The sequence below is a fragment of the Pithys albifrons genome, chromosome 18 (assembly GCF_047495875.1).
Source record: "Pithys albifrons albifrons isolate INPA30051 chromosome 18, PitAlb_v1, whole genome shotgun sequence".
NCBI lineage: Eukaryota > Metazoa > Chordata > Aves > Passeriformes > Thamnophilidae > Pithys > Pithys albifrons.
Window position 1 is genome coordinate 4,117,555 of NC_092475.1, and position 24,025 is coordinate 4,141,579.

The window sequence follows — 24,025 nt, forward strand, 5'->3', positions numbered from 1 at the left end:
TCAGAGTGAGGGATTCCCTGAGGGTTCTGGGGGTAGTCTGGCCACGGGATCACAGAATAGTTCAGGTTGGAAGGGATCTCTGGAGCTCACCCAGTCCAGCCCCAATGCCAAGGCAGGGCCACCTGGAGCGGGTACCCCAGGAACACATCCAGGTGGGTTTGGGATGTCTCCTGACAGTCCCCTCGGGTAAGTGGCGCTGTGACCCACCAGGGCAGGGGGGACGGGGTGGGGCAGAGACCGCCCTTCCGTCACCCCCCATCGGCGGGGCACAGCCAGGCAGTGCTGGGGGCGATGGTGGGACCTCCCAGCCCTGAGGGCGATCTCAGCTCCATGGCCCTCTCTCCACGATCCTGACTCCAGGATCCCGCTCCAGGATCCCCCTCCATGACCCCGCCCCAGGATGCCACCCCACGATCCCCCTCCATGACCCTGCTCCAGGATCCCACCCCAGGATGCTATCCCACGATCCCCCTCCATGACTCTGCTCCAGGATGCCACCCCACGGCCCCGCTCCATGTCCCCTCTCCACGATCCCGCCCCAGCATCCCTCTCCATGCCCGTGACGTCACGCGTCCACGTGTTTCCGCCTCCGGCCGCGCTCGCCCTTTCCGGCCCGGCCGCGCGCGAGGTGGGAGCGATGGCGGCGTCGCTGTGGGGCCTGAGGGGCGGCGGGGGCGGTTTTCCCCGCAATGTGCGCCCTCCGGGGCACAGCCCGGGAGCCCAGCCGGGCTCTGTCGCCACCTCATCGCGGGCTGCGGCTTCCTCGTGAGGGGCAGCCCCGCGGTCTAACCAGAGGGAACAGCCGCGTCGTGGCGGGGGGTAGAGTAGGTACCGGAAAAAGGTTCTTCCCTCAGAGGATTGTCGGGCACTGGAGAAGCTCCGCAGGGTGGTGGGAACAGCCCCAAGGCTGACAGAGCTCCAGGAGCATTTCGCTCTCACGCACGTGGTCGACTGTAGGGAGTCTGTGCAGGGCCGGAGTTGGGCCGTGGGGCCCTTGTGGGGCCTTCCCGCTCAGGATGTTCCATGACTCTTCCAGGTGTTGCTCCTTAGTGCCTCAGCGGGGACCCGGGCGAGATGCAGAACGACGCCGGGGAGTTCGTGGACCTTTATGTGCCTCGGAAATGGTGAGCGGGCCCCGAGGGGCCGGGCTGGGAGTGGGCCCGGGCCGGTGCGGCCTCTGCCAGGAGGCTTCTTGTAACAGCGCGTGGCTGGGCCGGGGGCAAAGCTTTCTGTCAGTTTCTGTGTTTTTAAGTACCTTATGTAAAGTACGTAAAGCAGAGGCTAAAGCTGAGAATACTCTGCATCTTCTATTCCAAAGCCACAAGCGCAGTGAAGGCAGGGAATCACAGAGTAGTTTGAGTTGAAAAGAACCTTAAAGCTCATCTCATTCCACCCTCTGCCATGGGCAGGGACACCTCCCACCAGCCCAGGCTGCTCCAAGCCCCATCCAACCTGGCCTTGGACACTTCCAGGGATGGGGCAGCCACAGCTTCTCTGGGTACCCTGTGCCAGGGCCTCACCTCCCTGACAGGGAAGGATTCCTTCCTAAAATGGTTCACATCAGAAGTAAACTTGTGTTTGTAGCATAGAAATGTTTCTGTGACTGCTGCAAGCTGTGCCTGTGAACCTGTTAAATAATCATATGTCTTGATAGCACATCATAAGTATAATGTTGGTGTTGTAGTAAGTGGATAGTGAGAAGCTTTTTCAAACTGTGTGTTAAAAAAAATCCTACAAATAAACCACCTAGATGCACTTTATTACATTTAAGGCAAATATTCCCCCTGTGATTTCTGAGGGTTTGCAACTTGAGTGTCTTTGGCAGCTGTAATGGCTCCCAATGAAAAAGGCATAGAAAACAAGTTACCCTGATAGCTGTATTTTTTGTATTTCAGAAAATAAAGTAGCATTCTGTGTTTTGAAGGCCTGTGCTGCTCTGTGAAACTGGGCATATAAAAAAGTGAAGGGATAGTTACCAACTTAGCATGATGCCACCCAGTGACAGTTTCCTTTAAATATACTTAAAACTGCATTTTAAATATCTAAGGACTGAAAGCTTGAACTGTTACTGTCTAAATTTCTTGTGCAGTTTTAATTTGCCTGTAGACTTGGCTTTAGTAGCTTTCTTGGTCATTGTCACTGTTTCCTTTTGTTTAAGTATCTCTTGTTTTATTCCTTAGCTCTGCCAGCAACCGAATCATCGGTGCCAAGGATCACGCCTCCATTCAGATAAATATCTCAGAGGTGAGTTTCTTAACAGGTATGTGATAACAGAGCTTCACCTTTACATCTTTGATAGAATTTAAGGAATAAAACAGCTTGTGATGTGTCTCCAGTAGTTCACTAAAGAAAGCCACAGTAGACCTTGACTTCTACAGCAGCTGCAGAAAATGAGACAATTTATGCAGGTGTTTTCTGAGCTGTGTAGCAAGTCTGTCCCCTTCCTCCTTCAGTTCAGTATTCCTTTATACTGACCTGAGCTAAAAGAAATGAAAAAAAATAGTAAAGGCCGGAAAATCCACAAGTAAACTTTATACTGAACTTTTCTGTTTGTAGAGAACTCAAATATCTTTTATCTACTACTTGTTACTCTGTGTGATCCACTGAATTTTATAGCTGCACTATGTAAGTAGCTGTGAATTTCCTGTGCAAAGCTCATCTCTTGTTGGCTTTCTAACTTCAGTATTTGCCTTGGGTTTTTGTAGTTTGTTTGTTGAACACTGCAAGTGTTTTTCTGCAGTTTTTAACTTTACTTGGCAAGTGTGATGTAAGAGCATAAAACTTAGTAAGAATCTGTGTGTAATTCCAGGTTGACAAGGTGACAGGCAGAGTGAACGGCCAGTTCAAGACTTACGCCATTTGTGGCCCAATCCGGAGGATGGTGAGTGCTTTCCTCACCTACAGAATTACTGTGCTACCTCACAGGTTGATTAGTAATTAATTGGGTGTGTATTTGGCCCTGAAAACACAGTGTGCCTTCAGCTCATTCTTGAGCAAGAACTTTTGTGGGGATAATGGAAGACAAGAATAAAATGTGAACAAAGTCATAGAATCCCAGAATGGTTGAATGTTGGAAGGGACCTTAAAGATCATTTAGTTTCAACCCCTTCCACTAGATCAGGGTGCTCAGGGCTCCATCCAGCCTGGCCCTGAACACTTGCAGAGATGGGGCAGCCACAGCTTCTTTGAGCAACCTGTGCCAGAGCCTGAAATTAACTTTCATAATCAATTTCGTCTGGGTTCTTGTTTGTTTGTTTTGGTAATACTTTGGTTTGTAGGATTATGTTTGTTTATTTTTTTTTAATGACTGAAGGATGCAAGTGTTTTCTTTAAAGAATGTACCAAGGCATTGCACTGGCTTTTATCTGTTGTTTACAATTATTTGAGAGGATACTACAATGACTTCAAATTGTTAAACATGGTGTGAAGCTTTTTAGAGTTCATTGAAGTCCACTTACCCAAAAGTCTGTCTTGCTGATGCACATGTGTGTTTTATCAAGTTAAAACTGTTTCTTATGCTTAAGGATGACAAAGAATTGACAGTTTATTTTGAAAACACTAATCTGTATATAAAATATAAGGTTCTGTGGAGGGCGTTGTGCATTAACTGCTGCAGCTGCCTCTCTTTTTCATGTGTGTCAGCCATTGTTTGGACACTTCAGAATATTTTTATTTTCTTTTTAAAGGGTGAATCAGATGACTCCATTCTGCGCCTGGCAAAAAATGATGGAATTGTTTCCAAGTATGTGTGTTTATCTTATCCTCTAACTCCAGCAGGGGTAACTTCCATACCCAAATCCAGCTTTTAGCATGACAATGTATATGTTGTATTTATAGGATGATTACACAGTTGCTAAAAAATATTTACTTGAGCTGTTGAAGCAAATTGTTTTGTAACAATGTTTATTTATTTCATTTTCTTCTAGGAACTTCTAACTGAAGAAACTTTGGCATGGAACACGTGATGTGAAATAAACAGTTCAAACCTATATTGTCCCGTGTCTTTTGTTCAAGGCATAAACATCAGTGGATTTATTATAATTACTCTTAAAAGACTTAGAAATGTGTCTCTAAAAATATACAGATTCTGATTGTGAATTCTTAGAATAAATCAGCTTGTAAAGCAACGCCAGAGTTAAAGTTGAAGGATTTCTACTTCACTCTTAAGTTCACTATCCCCTTTCTTTTCCACATTTAATAAATTTTGCAGTTGTAGCACAAGTGCTTTTTTGACCTGTAATAGAATGTTCCAATTTGCTGCTTTTTCAGTGGAAAAAGTAAGGGCATTCTTCTCATTTTGTTACCAAAGTTTAGTGGGTTTTCTGCTGATAGTGGCTCACAATGTTTATTCTGCCATTGACACATTTTTTTAAGGAAATTACTAAAACTGGAATAGTTCTTGGTACACTAATAGATTCCTTGCCTTGTGAGAGAGACTTAAATCCTTACCTTTTTACTCTTACATAGGAGATGTCAATGTTGAAAAACAGAATAATTTAAAAAGAAATAAATCTGAATATTTGCCAATATTTTAATAAATTACTTCAAAGCCCTTTAATAGCTGGATAGACTTTCTACCTGCTGTTGTGGGAGGGGGTTTTGCTATCTTTCCAGCAGAAGCAAGGGAGGAAACAGGCAGATTGAGTGGTTCTACATCTGCTGACATTGCCTCTCTTATCTGTTGGTTCCCAGTCTCTGGTTCATTTCCATCACTTCGTGCTTTTGAGCTAACACAAGTTTTTATGTAGTTTGACAGAGTTGCTTCCAGATTTTACCTGTTGTACTTGAGATGTTTTAATTTGGGCTGGTTGGTTTTCTGATAATGAAAAGCTTCTGCAGTAGTTACTGTGAAAGAAAGATGTTTGTTGGCTCAGAGTGCACTGATTCTCAAACCACAACCTTTGGAGAGCTGCTGACAGACATAAACTTCAGCTCCATCCGATATTTTACACCTAAGGCTGTTTTTCCTGCAGGGATGAATCATGGATGGACTGTCCAACTGGAGCATTTAAAAGATTCACAGTCTCTCTGACCTTGCAGTACCACATACTGACACCTCTGAACTTGCTGTTGCTTTGTGTGCCAAAATGTGCCAGAAATACAGAAATAGGTTGTTTCATGGCATTTTTTCTTTCAGTTTGATCAGTTCTTCACATTGGGCCTTCGTGTTGCTTTTTGAAGTGCTGTGCTCAGGGTGCTGCATCTGCACTGAAGAGCCATCAGGATCTTGTGTGGCACTCCCAGCTGTGGTGCTTTTAGCAGTGTTAGAACTTTCTTAATGCATTAACAGCCTTAAGCACTGCAATAAGTTGCAGCTCTCCACGTTATTTTTTTTCCTGTGCTGGCTGCAGAAACAGAAATAAAGTTGCAGCAAGTGTTAAGCTTGAAGAAGCTGCTGGCACTAAGATGTGGGTCTGGCAGAGGGTTCAGAGAAGAGCAAACACTTCATACTTTTGTGTTTTCAAATGTCTAGTCCAAAAAAATTGTACTTCTGTTGGGAAAAGAGATTTCTAATTTACTTGGGCTGTAATTCCACAAGGACCTAAAAGCATGATGTCTTTTCTAGTGATGTGTCTTTGGTGTGAAGGATAAAAGAAAGCTCTGTCCTTTCTTCCAGATGCTGCTTTTTGGTGGATCTTGTTTTCACACAGCAGGTTAATTTGTCAGTTCGTTCTTATCTCTTAAATAAAATGTCATCTGTGGGTTTGCTTTTAAAATAAGACATAGACCATCTAAAAGTTCTCCCAAGTGATAAGGGCTGTTTGGTGAAACTTTCCTGTTTATGCTTTAAGCTGTTACCATATGGCTTATTTCTGACTTGTTTCAAGTTGCTGTGGATGTGGCTGTGGGAAACAGGGCTCAGGCCTCCCTCTGGAGAGGCTGGAACAGGGATGCTGTTGCTTCTAAGGACTAAGAACTACCCAAGTGTAGCATCTTTCTCCTTATCTTTTTTTTTAACTTCTCAGACATGTCAAAGTGCAGCATATTTCTTTGGAAGATCCTGTTTTGGCACCATGGATACCTATGGAATGTAAGCATAGCAAATCAGGCTGTGTTAATGTGTAGTTCCAGTGTGTGATTTTTTAATTTGAATCAGGTTTTTCTTAAGTCATGAAGTAAATGCACATTTAGAGTGTCAGGCACAGTATAGATAACAATGAAGTACATAACTAAACCTTTATTTCAGGAGCAGTTTCAGCAGTCAGAACTCAGCAGGCTGTGAGCCCTTTCTAGCATAGTCATAACCTAAAACATCTTTGGCTGCACGTTCTCTTTTCCCACTGATAACTCTTGAATTTACTAGTACTCCTCTGAGCTGATAGTACTTTTAAAAGATAAACTTCTTTGAGTATGGGAAACTCGGCTAAAAACACCAAATAAAAGGCTTCATGTTGAATTCACATTGAACTTAATACAGAAAGCATATGAGAGAAATATTTTAAATGCTAAAATCAAGGGAAAGTGAACACACACTGTGTTTTTAAGCTATGCTCTTCTGACATCTAAAGTTAACCATGAAAAATTAATTTAAAAAAAAAGGGATGGGGGAGGAGGATGACACTGTTAGTTGTGATTCCCCTAGAAATAATTAATTTTTCCAGTAGATAAATCTATAAAAACACTTTCTGGAAAGACAAATACAGTCTCCAAACTGGAGAGTTTTCAGCTTGGCATATGTCCAATCCTTACTGCTCTCCTTTTTACACAGTAAGAGGAGATAAGTTTTAATTGGACTTGATGGGGGTTTTTTGACAAATCTTAAATTAACTGCTTCTGCCTTGGCATTAGGGTAGAACTTTAAATAAAACCCCTTACTGTTTACTCCTGATAAATGCCTGGTTTACCAAAGAGTTTAAATATTGTTGACTTGTTTCTAATCCCCTGAGACCCTGTTCATCCATGTGGATTTCAGTGGAATTCCTCCATAAGGCACAGTGAACTGCCAGCTTAAAAGTTCAAGATGAACTTGAGGTCTCTCAGATGTCTTTTTAAGCAATACAACCCCATTAGAATACAGCTGTGCAAAATTTACACTTATCTTTTAAGTATTTAAGAAAAATGTTGGAATTTGAAATGTTTTGTTCTTTGTAATACTCGTTGTTGCCATTTGGTTTGTAGAATTTAAAAAAAAATAAAACAAATTACTGTTTCATTAATTTCTTGTCAAAATAATAAATGTTATGGTGCCATATCCTAAAACAGTTCAGTTGGGAATGGATTAATGCTGTGCCAAAGGCTTCCTGAAGTTCACGCCGTCGTCACCAGCAAGACTGCACATGAGTCTTACAAGAATTTCTGCAGAATCCCAACAAGGGAGGACATGTGTCCCTTTAAAAATGCGATTTTCAGCTGCATTTTCTAGTATTGTGATGTAAAATGTTCTTTGTTTTCCTGGAACAGGAATAGTTCAGATGTTGGAAAGCCATGAAAGGGAATGAACTGTACTTGTACTGTACAAGATGGACAGAGTTGCCCTTACATGGTTACATTGCACCAAGTCGTGAAATTCTTTGCTGTTACTTAGGAGGACTTGGCAGTGGCATCCTAAAGACATCTGATTTCACTGGGGCTATTTTAGTGTCTTTGACCAAAATTTTGCTACTCAAACAAGAGCCTGTCTACTCCTGAAAATACCTGGGGTTTTTGTAGCTTCTAAATGTCTCATAATGTTGATTTTTCTTTTAAGCCTTGACATTCGTCTAATGAACTACATGGTGTTGAAAAGCTGCTTTAGTCAGTCTCAGCTGTGAGCCTGTTGTGATCAGAGATCAAGGGTTAGGAGGTCACTGCTTCTTCAGTTGCTGTGGGCACAGAATCAGCAGCTTGGGTAACATCACCCCTCTGCAGGTGCCAGACAGGCTCAGGCTGCCAGGCTGGGAGAGAACAAGCAAAGTCCTTCCCTGGCATCATTCCTGCTTCACTGCACAGAACAGCACTGACTCAGGAGAGGGATAAAAAAGGCCAAGAGTGTCCTTTGCCTTCATGTGTGTCCATCCACTGCTGCTGCTCTGCTGCTGGTTCAGGCCCCTGAGGAGTTTTTCTGCCTCACTAGTGCTCTCTGCAGAAAGAAACCTGGGACAGCTGTGTGGGATATAATTTATTTTCCTCAAGCACGTGGTGATGCTGGAGGCTGCTGAAAGCCTACTTAGAGGCCTGAGCTAATCTTGTTCCATTAGATTTGGCAGCAAGTTTGTTTTTCAGTTGGAAGTTGTGGAGAGCTGTCTATTCCCACCTCCTGTTTTGTTCAATTGCTGTCACTCTTAGTGATACACCAAGATAAATACACCTCTGCTGCAAATACGACTTTGAACAGGTAAAGGGAGGATTTGATTTTAGTTAATTCATTTATAGCTGTTTGTGTTGAGGCATCCCAGGGGAGGCAGCTTCTCTGTGTGTATATTGGACTAATCAGCCATGGAAAAACCAGAGAAAACTAATTAAACACTTTTTCCTGCTGGAAAGCACACTATTGTTTAATATCAGACAGGAGTTCTGCTTGGCTGAACCCTCAGCAGAAACGGCAGGTACTGAGATTTTAAGAATTAAGAACAATTAATAAGGTCAATATGAGATTTTTTTAATGTATTATGATGAAAAAGGTATTATTTTAACATCTATTTGCAGATAACTGATAGTAAAATTTATTTGGCCAGGCTTGAACCAAGCATATTTTGCAATGTACACAACTGAGCTTTAGTTTGTTAACAAATCCTGCTCTTTGGGACCGTGGAGAAGTGCAGGTACAAGCCTGTTCTGCTGAGGACTGGGGCCCCTGAGTTTGGGAGTTGCTGTTTGCAGTCCTGGGGCTGACCAGTGCCCACCCAGCCACTGCCCACTCCCCTTCCACAACAGGACAGAAAATAGGGTGGAAAAGCACATGGGTGACAGCAAGGAGATCACTTAATAATTACCATCACGGGCAAAACAGGAAAATCAATTAATTGCTTATTAAAACAGAGTTGGATGATGAGAAGCCCCATCCACCCCCTTTTCCAAGGCTCTGTTTCAGGGGACACCTGCAGCTCCCTGGCCCCACTGCTCACAGGGCTGTACTTCACAGTTTAATTTTTATTTACCTCACCATTTGCCTGCTCTTACACCCATTTCCCCCCCCCGCCATACCCCTGGCATTGCTGAGGGGCTCAGCCATGCCCTGTGATGGGGCAGCTGGAGCCATCCAGAACTGGCCATGCCCAGCATGAGGTGGCCGTGCCGCCCCTCCCAGAGACCCTCCTACTGCTGCTGGGCACCCAGCACAGCTCTGTCCCTCACCAAAAGGTATTTAAACCAAAAACCTGTGGTGCTACAGCTGCTGATGGGCTTCAGCAACACCTCAGGTTTGTGTCCTGCTTCTCCTGTGTCAGCTTTATAAGAATATGTGTGTATTTATCCATGTTTCTCACCCGGAAAAGCAATGGCGGTCTGAGGGTGAGGCACGGCCGTCCCTCAGACACCTGATAACGCCAGGATGAAACTGCAGATCTTGAAGTCCCAGAGCTGTACTTACATTATCTGGTAATTCAGAGGCTCTTCCAAGAGGATGGAAAACAATCCTTGTGCAGGGAAACTGGGTTTGTAGGGTGTTGATTTGGGGTTACTGCAGGGATGGAAGTAAGAGTCACATGCTGCATTTTGGTGAGCTGATTGTAAGCTGTGCACTGGGACATGCCACATACATCAAAACTGAAATGTTACTTACCTGGCACTAAATGCAATAATCTTTTCACTCTTTTTCCAGGGCACCAGAGTCCTGAGAAGCACCTTGATCCATCCCCTGATGCATACCAAAATTCAATGTACTGGCATCCTGATGTGAAGTGACTCAGGCTGTCGCCATCTTGTGAGCTGCAGTGCCTGACAGGTAAGAAGGTTAAACAAAAATGCTAAGATTTCATGTGTTGTATTTCACAAAACAGCATTTTCATAAAGTGTTTAGCACAACTCTACACAGGTTGTTTAGCACAGTTCTATACAGGTTGTCTATACAGGTTGCTCAGTGAGCTGGGAAATGTGATAGTTCGTGCTCTAGGCAAAGTGTTTCAAATGTCTGAGGCTAAACAAGAACAGCACTTCAAAATAAATTGGGTAGTGCACAGGCAGGTGGCAGAGATCATTACTTGTTGCTTGTCCCTGCTTCATTCAGTTCTTTCCCCTACACGGGCTAGAAAGGCTGGGGATTTAATTCTCCCTTTGACCAGTTTGAGGCTAAAAGAAAGGGATTTACATGCCTGATTTCTGTTCTGGCCAATGGAGCTATGGGCACAGCAAACTCCCTCTGCATTCCTGGGAAAATGGGGTCATTTGTGCTGGATCGCTCAGCCAAGCAAAGGTCTGTGACTGTACAGCCCACAAACCAGCTGTGCCAAGGAAATAACCTTAAAAAATTGACTCTGAAGTTCAGTTCTGTGTCTGCTGATGGGACACTTTTCTGCTGTCTTGTGTCTGCTCTCAAGTGCCTGGAACCATCATCCCAGAGTTCAGTACATGAGCCGGTAATCTCAAACTTGCAAGAGTTTCCAGGCAGGCTGACCAAAATCTGAGGATCTAAGGCTGCCTGTTCCCAAAAAGAAGTAAATAAAAGGAAGCTAATCCCAGACAGTGCTGATTAAAACATGAACTACAAAGGAAGATTAAGGAAGCAGCTTTCAGGCTGAGAAGTATATTACCTGAGAGAGAGCTTGATCATTGTGCACAGAGCCCATATTTCTGGAAGCCCAGCACATCTTGACACAGCACTGCCTTTGGAGAGCCTGCACCTTCCTTCAGAAGATAATAGAGCCTTAGAAGGCACAAAGCTTTGTGTCTTCTGATTACAGAGGGAATTAACATCTCAGCTGTCTCCTTAACAAGCGATCCGAGCGTGACCACACTGAGGACAAACCCCACTCAGGTTAAAGGGAGGCAATTTTATAAGATTTTTCTGACCTTCTCACAGGTGCTGCACTTGTCTAGGGAATGGGAGGCTTTGCAGGTGTGGGACAGGTGCCAGTGTACCTGTTTGAGAGTGACACTGTGGTCAGAGTTCACCTCTGGTCTTGGCTGAATGGTTGATATCAGACCTGCTTTGGTCTTAAGCCTCAGATGCAGATTTTTTGTTTTCCAAAATAAATTATTTGTCACATATCCCTCTAACAGTCAAGCTTGTTTGAGACTATCCTGACAGGAAGGTTGAGCCTTGCCTCATTTGGAACAGTGCTGACTCACTGCCATAAGTCATAATTCCCTCAAAACTTTAAATATCCAGGAAAGCCTCATACACATATATGTAGAACAGCTTTCCACGTGGTTATGTAAAAATCTCAACCTGTCACTTCACCAGATACCTTGTTACTCACGTCTGCTCTGTTACTCAGCCCTCATTGTTTTCAGTGCCTTTAAAAAGAAAGAGGGAAAAAAAGTGCTGTTTGTTTCTGCAGAGCAGAGAGCTGCTCCTGGCGTGCTTCCCACGAAGTGTCTATCACAGGCATTCCAAAAAATTAGAGCACTGGGGCTAAGGCTCAGGAGACCTCATTTCTGCTTCTGACAGTGGTGTTTGCTTTGAGCAAGACCTGTCACTGCTACCTCCTATACTAGAATTTACCCATCTCTCAAATGAATGTGATTAAAAAAGCAGGAAGCTTTGAATCAATTTAAGGAGTGCTCAGAAAATACAGTATGAGGTGGTACAGTTCTTTAAATAACTTGTACAACAAGTATAAACTTTAAAGAAGATATGCAGTGAACTCAGTAGAGTTGAGCCAGAAGTAGGCATCCTAATTTAACATTTTAACCTCGCTATTCATCAGGGAAATTTTGCACCACCAATGTTCTGGGCATTCAAATAAAATAATGTCATTTTTCCCTTTTTGAATCCAGTACCATTTATGGGGGTAGGACCCTTTGAGTGTCTTTCCTTCCTTTAGAGAGTGAGTAATGAGAGGGAGGGTCATACCAAAGTTGACTGCTGGAAGGAATTACTCTGATTTACATTGCTCTGCAGCTTGAGATAATGCCTCTGGTATCTGGAGACTCTAAAATGCAAAAAACAATGCTCTTGGGGAGCCTGCTCTTCATGTCACCCCTTTCTTGTATCAGTAGCTGGGACCCAGGAGTCATGGATAGCAAGAAGGACTGGTTCTTGTCAACCCACTCCAAGCTGCAGCTGCCATGTCTGCTCCTACTTCTCTGGCCCAGTCTAAAGACTTCTTGGATCTCTAAGGTCAGTGGAGCCTTTAATGCAAATTCACAGGATACCATTAGACTTAGATTCCCATCTTCATGAATTTGCAAGAGACACCGGACACTCTCCAGAAGTGCTCAGAGCTGGGAACAGAACAAACCAAGATAAATTCCAGCAAAGGAGGCGGTGACTGATTCCAGCTCCAGATAACAGTTGTTATCAGAGAAGCTCATAAATCCACCCAATTTAAACAGAGTGTCAGGCAGCATCCCGTGCTGTATTGTGTGTTGCCTCAAGGGATCTACAGCTGCTTGTTCTAATCAACGACTTCCATTCTATCTTTCAGGTTCCCAAAAGTCACTACTTCCTGGAAAATGTTTGTGGGAGTGCTTGTTCTGAATATCTGTATGGCCTTAGGGAGAAGGAGCAGAACATGTGACTGTTCTAATAAACAGCCCCAGTTTACTGTTTGGCTGTCAGTTGGGTGGTTGGAAAATGCACTAGTGATTAAAACAACATATATTGGCAAAAGCAACATCCCAGAAGTATGGAGGTTGTTTAAATATTGGGACATCCCCTGTTGGGATCTCATTTTCAAGTGTCTGGTGGAATACAAAGTCTTCATTAAGACACAGTGTCATTGTCCCTTCTGGGAATTGTAAGCAGACACCTAATAGCCCCATGTTTGGGAAGCACAAACACATGGATAGCATCACCTTCTGTGCATCACTGTCACCCTTCTGGTGTCATCTCAAAGCATCCCTACATCTTGGCAGATGAAGATTACTTGAGGAGAAGACATATGACATGGTAATCTATGTATCTTAACTCTAGTTTTGCCTCAAGCATTTGTTCTGAGGTACTATGGCCTAATAAAAATGAGGCAGACCTTTGGGAGAAAATATGCATTTACTGTTTGGGGAAAAACCCTCAGCAGCTTTATATGGAAAAACTACAGATTTGCTGCTAAAGAATGAAGTAGATGTGAGAAGATGAGCATCCCTGGAAAGGAGCTGGTTCCAAGTACAGTGTCAGGCTGACACTCATGTGCTCCAGGTAATTTCTCAACAACTGCTTTCTGATACATGAGAAAGCCACAAGGAAAGCCACACAGACCTGGAGAGAGACATTGCTGCCTGCTGGGAGAGATGGGGAAGGGAGACGTTTTGTGTATTTACACACTTTGAGGAGCCCAGACATTCAGATCACTGTGCAAACACTGCACTGCCATGTGTTCTTTGTAAATGCACAGGCAGCTGATGTGTCCTTTCCAACCAGCAGCACCGTGTTCATCTGCACTGTCTGGTACTGGTTAACCTTGACAAGAAGTAGTACTTTCCTGTCTGTTCCCTAGAAATGACCTGAGCAGCAGCAGCATAATGACTTGTACTGAACACATGGCTGGAATCCTTTTGATGAAGTCCAAGACACAGGACAGTTTCCTACTTGCTGCCTCCAGGGCAGACATGACCGTCTGTCTCCCATTGTAGTGACATTTCAGAAGCAGTTCTATTTGTTCCGGTCAGCTTTAACTGAACATCTGGTTTAATAACAGGGAGATTCCCAAGGCTGGCATAAGAGTCGGGAAGGAAAAGGAGTAATTTTGGAGTTCTTCCTTAATCCCAGCTCCTTTGTTAGAAATGTTGGTGTTATTTAATTGACTGTTAAATCCCAGTCACATGAGCACCCTCGAGTGTAATCTCCTGTGATAAATTGCCCAGTACTCGTGTCAGAGACACATTCTGGTCTCCAGCCTGTGCAGGACTGAGTGCCCTGTGATTACAGCTGATTTTTGGAAAGGGAATGGACCTTATTTAAGTTTAAATTGATTAAAAAAGACAATTGACTCCAGATTTGGATAAAGGCAATTTTCTCTAATCTGCTTGAGGTCTTTGTAGATGTAGTTATTTTTTCCATGCTTTTCAGAAAATGCTTACAGGGTCCAGGTCTTATCAGACAAAGGCAGACAGCCCTTAGGGGGGAACAGACTATTGTACAAGGTCTCATCTCACAGGTGGGACAGAAGGAAGAGAAAGGGGTTGGTTAGGGTTAGCTGGGAGCGTGTTATCTGTTGGAAGCAGACTCACACAGTCACATCTCTAGGATCAGGAAAGAGAACTTGAAGGTGGAAATGGAAACTAGATATGAAGAAGGAACTGAGCAGATAAGACGAGAATGGGAGGGAAAATCTACAAGTCTTCAAGAAAACCTATCTTGTCCTACAATCTTCTAATATTTTTGCATTTTATTCTGGTCGTTCTCCCCCATCAGAGATTTCACCCTGTGTTTTGGGGTGTCTGAGAGAAACTAGAGGCAGACAGAGAGGCCAGAGGCAGAGCAAGGTTCTGGCATCCCTGGGGAGCACAGACGCTTGGGATGAACATGCAGGGGTGGATGCTCCTGACTCCACTGGCACCGCGTTCCCCAAACCTTGGGAATTAGGAAGGTGGCAGCATCTTTGAGCTGTGCACCAGGACAGTCTGCTTTCAGACCTCCCCACTTGGATGAGGGGCAGAATTTGTTGGCCTCATATGCAGGTTTTCATCCCACTGTGAAGCCATTCACATTTATACCCAGCCGAGGGGGCAGATTTAGCTTTGCTCAGTCAGTCTCCATTTAGAGATTCTTCACCTGATATTTCCTTAACTCTCAGGGCAACAGCAAAACAGCACAGGGCTCAGTGCCTGCCTCTGGAAAGGTGGTGGTGTGAAACAGCCTGGAAGTTCACTGGAAGCAAAGTCAAGAAACCAAGGATCTACAGCAGGAGAGGAGCAGCCCTGTGGGAAGCAGATGGAGCATGGACACATCCAGGTAGGACAAGAGGTCTGACCCAAACTGGCTGCATCTGTGTGCCCAATGCAGGCAGCTACATCTGGCAGAGGCATGGTCTGGAGTGACTGATCCTGGTGTCAGGCATCTGTCTCCCTTCTGGAATGCAAGGCTTGTGCTGAGACCAGCTTGTCGGGGGCTGCTTTCTCTGTAGGGTTGAAGCCATGGCACTAGGGGAAATTGAAGTTTGTGTTGTGGTGGACTCAGTATACACAGTCTGGCTGAGTCAATGGGCTGTGATGACTCCTCTCTTGGGTGCCTGTTCCAGGTGTGCCACCTGCCTCCAGCCCAGCAGCAGCTGTGCCAGGACTCCTTGTCCCACCGCACACACAGCATGTCCTCTGGCATGGCCCTGCTGATAACAGCCTGTTCCCTCAGCCCATCACAGGCACATCACAGCCATCTCATTCTATCCAAACACCACTTCCCTCCCCAGTCCTGCATCATCACCAGGCTGATATCAGGGCCTGTGTGTCAGTACCATAGGAATGCCCGATAATATCGCTTTTTCTCCCCAGCTTTTCCCAGTTCCACTTAAATCCAAAATAATTTGTACTTCCTTATGACCCCAAAGACCCTACTAAACAAATGTATCGACATGAAAGAAAGCACTTTAGTCAGTAAAATGCATGATTTAAAAAAAAATAATAATAACAAGATGCTGCAGGGAGAGAGACTGAGAAAAGAAGAGCAAATAAAAAGAAATGCTCTGTATGTTCTGGCTGGGAGCCAAAGGCCCTCTGGGCCAGGTTTGAATAAAATAGGGCTTAATTTCTGGTGTGAGAAACCGCTAGAGTGAATCTGTAGCAAACAAAGGCCAATTCACAAAGGGACATAGGCCTGGGCTGGAGGAGGAGAGGGCAGCCTGCCAGTTCTGCCAACTCCTGTGATTTTATCATGTCTTGTAATATCAGATGTTTTACTTGCAGCTTCCTTTTCCACTTGCATTTTTTTAAAAAACAACATTTCTGCTCATGTGTCCTGTAGAGAAAAACATGAGGTACTGTCCAAAGATACAGCAAAATAAAGATAAAAAACACTAGAGTTCATTAACTTAATGTAAATTAAATTGAGAGTCTTAAACAAGACTCAGGGAGAGGAGGTTTTTTTTTTCATGTTTGGGCTGGGTGGTATGAAATGCTTTCTCAGACCACGAACAACTGTTTACATTTGAAAAGAAATGCTGTGTCAGCAGTGCTAGTGGGCTCATCACTCAGTGACAGCATTATCTCCCTGGAGAGCTTCCAGTGCCAGTGCGAGATCCCCCAGATCTCACAGGGCTCAGCAGTGCCCTCTTCCAGACCACCACAACCTCTCCTCTGCACATCATGGGAGTCAGAGGGATGATAAAGCCAACTATGGTAACAGAGTAGTAAAAACCTACCAAGGGAATTCTCTTCATAATGGGAATCTTGCCCAATTTTTAAAAGTCCATTTTTTCCCCTGGGAGCATAGCAGAGAGCATGTACCCAGAACAGTGGCATTTCCATCACATCCCACAGTACGGGTGGTACCGGTGGGAATGAGTTGTGCTCCCGTTATGTTCCCTGATTCCTTCCAATAAACAGAGCAGAGAGAATGGCTCATTCTGAAAATCTAAAGCTTTTCTATTAGCTGCACGCTGTGCTTAATACCCTTGATAATTAAACAGTTGGCCAGTAGAATACACTTTGTTTTTTCTCTAATCATACGGATCCAGGCGGTGTGTTTGGGAGCGCTCAAACAACTCGGCATTTACTGCAGCTGCAGAAACCAGTGGCACTTCGTGCAGTGATGACAGCTTTAGAGTCCCTCTCAAGAAGGCTGTTGAGGATACAGTATTGCTTCCCCAGGGGTCATCCCTGTATTTTCCCATGATATTATCTGATTTTTGAGGCCAGTTGTGGATGCAGGAATTCTGCCCACGCACATTTCTTCTGGCTGCTGTAGGTCCTGGGATGACAGTAGGTTGGCCCACACAGGGCAGCCTGTGGCCATTTACCACCCCAGGCCAACACAAGCTCAGTCCTTATTTTTGATTTTGAAAATATCATTATGGGAGTGTAGGAAACACTTTTGTGTCATCATGTCCACTTTAGGTTTACCTCAGGCCACCATGATTTGGGCTTTCTCTAATGATTTGTGATTCAACACAAGCTCTCTCAGGTGCACCTGTGGAGTGGTTTTGGCTGTTTTGAGGTTCAGTCCCAAAGGAGGCACTTCTAGAAACTTTTGTTTGAGTTGTTGCCACTTTAGCAGAGCAAATAATTACATTTTCAGGAAGGTATTGAGCTAAGGAGATGTCATGATGTACTTGGCTGGGAGGAGTCTGGTGGAGTTACATCAAACCCTGCTGTTTGTTACTGAAGGATTTAAGCCCCATCCCAAAAGCAGGGACACCCCACAAGCACTGTGAAGGTGAGGGATGAAACACAGCAGTCTGCAGGACAGCTTGTGGTAGAAATCCAAGGTGCTGCATTCCCTCTGTGCTGGAGGGGTACTGCCAGGCACAGGTGGATACAGACTTTCATACACCCAGGGCACCAGCTCCAGTGACTGCCAGTCTTGTAGCACTGGTGACAGATGTGTTGCCTTTCAGTTCCAGTGTACTGGGAGTGATGCACGTTTTCCACTGTGGTACACAGTCTCAATGTGACTAATGGAAGAGAAACAAGGAGTGTTTGACCCTTGTTAGTGTCATAATTTCAAGTGATGCCCACCCTTTCCCCGTTTTACAGCCGTGGGGCTCTGACAAAGAGGGCTGTGTTCTTGCTGTGTATGATTAACTAAATCCTCTGTTAGATGTAACAGGCTGAATGGGAGCTGAGGACACTGTTTGCAAAGATAAAGGATGTGCAACTGTACTGGCACAGGCAGTGCCTCTGCAGGAGTGGGTTTTGAGAGGAGAGAGAGGCTGGGTCCTGTTTTCATCTTGTTTGTAGCTATGGTACTTACAGTACAAGAAATTTGAAAAATCCCTTTGTTTGGCCACCCTCAGCCTTCCCACGTGGAAAAAGGGTGTGTGGGGATGGGAGTGCCCACACTGTGAACACAGTGTGCTCTCTGCTGCTCGCATTGCCCAGGCTGATCCAGGCAATGGGGAGGGAAGAAGTTATTCACCCACGCAATGGGAATTGCTTGGTTACCACCGTCATGGAAGGGAACCTGTGCAGGTCACCCATCAGGGAAGCCCCTCAGGGATCAGGTTCTCCTGTACAAAACCTATTCTCTCCCCTACCTCCCCACCAGTGTTTCCCACTGTTTAGATACAGACATGCTCAGATATCACTTTTCCCCTACTGTTTCCACTTGTCTCTGTTCTCCTGAACCAAGATCACATATATTAAAATACTATAAGGGTCAGCTGCTTGGAGGATAAGGAGGTACAGAGAATTCCCCAGGATTTCACATGCTAATTCATTTCAGTATCACCTGTCTTCTTTGCTCATCATCTAACACTGTTTTTATTACTCGTAAATTTTCAAATAGAGTAAAGAAGTTTGGGCAGCTCAATTTAACTGCAAATGCTTTTGGAGATTGACAGGAACAACACTTATGCTGTCACATTCCAGCATAAGCATACCTTTCACTTCAGATACTGGGATAAAAATGATATATTATGATGGTGTTCCAGGTTTAGTTTCACCTACACCATCTGTACATTATACAGCAGCAGCCATAAGAAATGAATGATGCCAGAACCAGACAGAGCCTGTGCTCTTAATTGTAGGGGCCATTTGCTCTGCTGATGACAGACAGTGTCTGCCTGTGTACACTGACTTCACCTGCTCATGTGTTTCTGGTTTTGCTGCAGTATTTGGTGTGGATGCAAGTGAGAATATCCCTTTTGTACCATCTGTGGTGTTTTTTTCCCCACAAGTGTTCTGAAAGATCAGCTTGTACTCTGACAAGTGTGATGCCTTTGAACTGATTGCAGAGATGCCCACAGGAACCCATGCCCACCTCAGATGCTGGTCTAGGGAACACAATTCAGAAATATTGTAGTCCAGAAACTTCTTCACCTCATCCTGGTGTGGCTGTGTCTTAGCAGAGACTGCTGCCCATGGCACAGTCCCTTCCAAGCACGTTTGCTCAAGGGAGGAGCAAGTGTGGAGGCAAACATGATACAACAGCCCTTGCACTTTATTGACCAAATATGAGTCCTGTGCATGTAGAAGCAGCTCAGCACACCCTAGTGTGGTGTTTAACACACAGGGCACCACTTTTAATAGGTTTATGTTGGTGTAAATATTCCACATGAGTTAGGGCAGCCAGTGGGGTTGGGACAAGTGTGAGTGAGATCTATACTGGACACCTTCTGAAGGTGGCATTAGGGCAGCATATTTTGCCCTTTTTTTTCTGTCTGCAAATATCTGAGTTTCTTTTGAAATGAGTTTTCACCTGTTTGGTAATTGCTGCAACACAAAGCCCTTCTGCATTTGGCATCTGGTTTCCTCTGAACACCTTCACTTCTGGATAGTGCTTTAGTAATCCCAACAAAGCCATCCCGACAGCTCTGACTGATTGTCTCCATTCATGAAACTGCATCTTAATACCTAATCCTCACCACCGCTGCCAGCCAGGCAGTTTCATTGTTAAAAAGATTAAACTATTATCCCATGCAAACACCAACCTCTAATTTTCAAAAGTTAGGCCAGAGTCTTCCGATGATGGAAAATGCCAGGATGCATAGGACACTATTCTCTGGAGTTTCATGACCAACATGTTTAAAAGTATGTGAAATCTAAGTTACTGCCTCATTTGTTTCTTCTGTAGGTGAACTGGTGTCCCTACCCCCAATGAAAACTCAGCTGGTTTGTAACTCAGAAATGAAAGTGAAGCCTCTTTTGTTTTGCTTTTAATTTTTTTTAATTCCATTTGAGTCACAGGCTAAAATTATAGTTGATTTTGGACTATTTACAGCACAAGGATTTTAATAGCAGGCACTCACTGAAAACTCAAAGAACAGTCCCCAGACATGGACAAGTTAAACTCTTTGCTACTGGGTCTTGTACTAATACCAACTTTTTCCCATGGATTAGTATCAGACAGACATGATCTAACCGAGGTACATTTTGAGTCAGATTCCTGCTCCCCCCAGAAGAGCAGACTGCTTGGCTCACATATTTAGGTGGCTTTCATGAGAAGTCATTTGTACCACACTGGGGTTTTAAGCACTTTTGGGTTTTATCAAGTCTGCTTTGAAAGGCACCATTACACCCCAACATATGTTTTAAATTAAGCCCTTTTGGCTGCCGGGAATCTGATGTAGAACAATTTAAGTAGCTTGAGTTACAATCAAAGATCCCCATGAGATTGTGTTTGGCCAGCTAAACACTTGCTAGAGGATGACTCATTTAATCTTTGTCAGCATGGTAGATGGTGCATGTTAAACCGCACAAGCGGATGTATCGAACAGAAAACCTTTGTCCAGGCAGCCCCTGGTGTGGGGCACTGCTGTGAGCCCTGACAAGGCTCACAGGGTGGGTGCAGACGCCTGTTCTTGCGTGTGAGCAAAGGCAGCAGAGGCTGAATACGTGGGGGTGGTACATCAGGCCATGGGGGTGGTACATGGGGCCAGAGTGTTTGTTCACGTCACTCGCTGGAACTGCTGAGCTATTCCATGCAAGACCTGGAAAGTCAGCATGGGCTAGAGAAAGTGATTAAACAAAGATAACAGGGCCTAAGGAAATGCTCTGGTTAGCTGAGATTTATGAGCCATGGTCGGATATGTCACTTGAAACTGCCAAAACAGAGGGGGATGGGCCCTGGTCCTTCTGGATGTGGTGGAGAACTGCAGGCTCTGCTTTCCCATCCATTAGTGTCTGTGCTACAATACAGCTGTCTGAGTGATGTCAGGTACTAGGCTTTTCCTTGGTGTTTCTTGCCCTGGCTTTTTTTCCATTAGTAAAAAGAATTCTGCAGTCTCACTTATTTCTCACCTTCAGTTAAAAAAAGATTAATATTTTCTACGTGGACCTGGCTTTTATTCTGAATTTTTACTGAGAAGGGGGGCAGAGTGTGATAGAGCAGTAGGGGCTGAAGGACAGATCCCTGGGTTTGATCCATAGCTGTTGATGTGGTTGGAGAGTCTCTTGCTGATAGTGTGCCTCTAGTCCATAGCAGAAGGGTTATGTTTTCATAAAACAGCATCTCTCTGCCTGAAGTAAGAGGGTGATGAGTTAATGGCTTCTGCTTTAGTGATTTCTGCTCCCACCTGTTCTGGAACTGAAGGGTAATCCTCAGCCTCCAAATCCTTTTTAGCTTTTCAGAGCTAAAAGGAGCCAGTGTCCAAGCTGGGAAGAAGATAAAGCAGATATGCACTAACTGCAGTGTTCTGAAGAACCAGGAGAGTGGTGACTGTATTCATCTCAAGGAAAGGATCTTCTGGTAAATTTTGTCTTGAAAACAGTTTATCAGAAGGGGGGAAAAGAGCTGCAGGGGCTAGAAATGGCAGCCAGGCAGGCAGGGGAATGATTTCAGAGGAGAAAAATGCTCATGAACCTCCCTGCTCCTCCCAGGCAAAGAAGCTGCCAGCCTTCATGTGGCATGTCATTAGTCAAACTGTCACCCTGGGGCCCGTGGGTTCACCCAGGAGGGAGTGTGGGGCACACCTGTAACCTTTGCCTCCAGAGCTGTCTGCGGTTGTCCCTAAGGCTTGTTTCTGACTGCAAAGGCTGTGGGCGAGGTGGGGAGGGGCTGTGGGTGTTCATACCTGCAGGGGTGGGAGTGGGGAGTGTGCTGAGTGCCCTGGGAAGCCACAGCTCCTCCGCTGCAGGGGTGTGTTGTAGCCAAAGGCACACGCTCCCCTCACAGCGAGCAGCAGCACAGCTCATCTCTGCCCCTGTCACTGCAACCCAAACCCACAGAAGATCCATTTCTGGGGAGGGATCCCTACTGCTGGATTTGCTCATGCTGAAGGTGGTTAAGAGCTACTTCAGAAGAGTGCTGGTCACCTTTCTGGGATGCAGAGCACCTCCCAGGGCTCCAAGCAGACAGTTCCTGCTCAAAGGTTGGGGCTGTTGGGTTCTATTTTGAAGTAACTCTTCCTTCTCTGCATCAAAGACCTGGGCATGCATGTTCAGATTTTCTATTTCGTGCCAGTTTCCTGATGTTATAGTTGCTCAGCCTGTGTGGTTTATCTTGCAGCAAAGCACAAAAGAAAAGCCGAATGCCCATTGCCAGCTGTGCACAGACAGGACAGCTGCTTATCCCACCCTGACAGGTGGGCTGGGCGGGCTTTGTATCTGACCAGGGTGTGAGCTACAACATGCCAACAGAGACAATAGCTAGGTAAGGGATGCAAAACACACCTGGGTAGGAAAAATGAGTGGGTGCCAGCTTTCTTGAAAGCAACACGAGAGTGTCTGTATAGAGGGAGTGGTCTTGAAACCAGGGTAAAGGGCTATCAGGCCAGTAAGTCCCACTCTTCATGGCTATTGTGTAATTTATATGGCACTTCAAAGGTATGGGGCATTCTGCAAGAAAGTACTGGGGGAAATCCACTCCCCAGGAAGTCTGCACTGTGACCTTACAAGCTCTAAATCCTGACTCTCCCTTTCTGCTGTAATGTGGAATCCCCTTCTACTCCAAAAAGTCTCCAGAGGTCCCTTTTCCTTCCCTTCATCAGTTGCTTTTTTTTATTACATGTGAGTTTATGAATTAAAACAGACACTGTTCTTCCTGATATTTAAGAAGCTGTTGTGTCTCAGGGAATCAATTTCATTTCTTAGCCACTGAATATTTACAAATACTTTACTTTTTTATGATCTTGCTCATTCTTTTGTTGTTGTTTTGTTTTGTTTGTTGTTGTTTGTTTTTTTAAATATTTTCCTTTTTACCTCTCAGATCCAAAGGCAAGTGGAATCTGGGTGGCTAAAGTATTTCTGGTATCAGGGCTGTAGTGTTTGCTCAAGATCAAAGGAACCTTTTCAAACACCATCCTTACCATTAAGAGGTGGCAGCCGCATCTTAAATAACCAACCTTTTCATCCAAGGAATCGTTGATTGAGACAGGTTAAATCCAGCAGCATGGGCTCAACTTCAGCTACTTTCTGGTCAATTTGGGCAGCCCAGCTCTTCTCTTGAGGCTGAGCTTTGGCTGCAGTGAGCCCCCAGGGGATGATCTGACCTTTAGTATGAATTTAGATCGGCGCTGTGACTTCTCTAAATTATGACTGCCAGAGGTCTTGAGGTCACAGCGCTCTATCGTCAGAGCACTCCCAGCTCCCAGCACACTCCTGGCAGTGTGGGAGAAGGGATGTAATTATTCATAGTGATTTTTTAAAAAGCTGGATGTAAGCTGGATGTAAAAATGGTAATCTGCTGGGGTGTGTGCTTATTGTGGCTGCTGTGTATTTAGAGATGCTTCTGCTGATATAAACAGCACCACCTAAATTTCTGGTGTAGGACAGCAAATTAGCTCTGCACATGTGCCAGATGATGTTTCTGCCACCTTATAAATGGTTAAAGTAGAAGAGCTGCTCTCTTTCCTTAGATAAACAGGGTCTCTGTGTGAATAGCTTGCAGTGCCCAGTCATAATCCCCTTCTGATCTCTTGTTATAAAAATGATAGATGGAATGTAAACTCCATAAAGATTAGTAATCACCAAAAGAGTAGGAAAAAATATTGGGAAGAGTTGTAAAGTTTTTCTGCATTCCTGAGGAATTCTGCAGGGATTCCTTTTCCTTGGTGAAGCTTGTGCTTGGAGGAGCTCCTCTCCTTTCAAACGTGCTGTCTGGAGACAGTGGAGATGTTTGTGGAGGATTTTCAAGTAGTTCTAAAGAAATCTGGCATGGATTCATTGTAACATCGTGCCTTAATTTCTGCAGTTGTGAAGCAGGGTAACAGGATGTATGTACTTGTCAAAGAATTTGGGAATTTACTGCTGGCTCAGATGGTGCTGTGGTGTTCTCAGGGAAGGAGTTCTGACTGCAAAGCATCATTGCAGAACATCAACCCTCTGTCATTCTACACACTTCAGCTTATTCATGTGAGATCCTTTTTTCCTAATCTTTTGCATGCAGGGCAGGACTTCTGAGCACAGTTATTGGTTT

General features: G+C 44.6%; 1 protein-coding gene across 1 annotated transcript; it reads left to right on the forward strand.

The window, feature by feature from the left end:
• The first annotated feature begins 576 nt into the window (after positions 1–576).
• On the forward strand, positions 577–3,989 carry RPS21 (ribosomal protein S21). The gene is made up of 6 exons (XM_071572785.1): positions 577–628; positions 1,037–1,124; positions 2,181–2,244; positions 2,810–2,881; positions 3,687–3,742; positions 3,927–3,989. The coding sequence occupies exons 2-6, from the start codon at positions 1,075–1,077 to the stop codon at positions 3,934–3,936; spliced, it is 252 nt and encodes an 83-aa protein (XP_071428886.1). The 5' UTR covers positions 577–628; positions 1,037–1,074; the 3' UTR covers positions 3,937–3,989.
• The last annotated feature ends 20,036 nt before the right edge of the window (positions 3,990–24,025 follow it).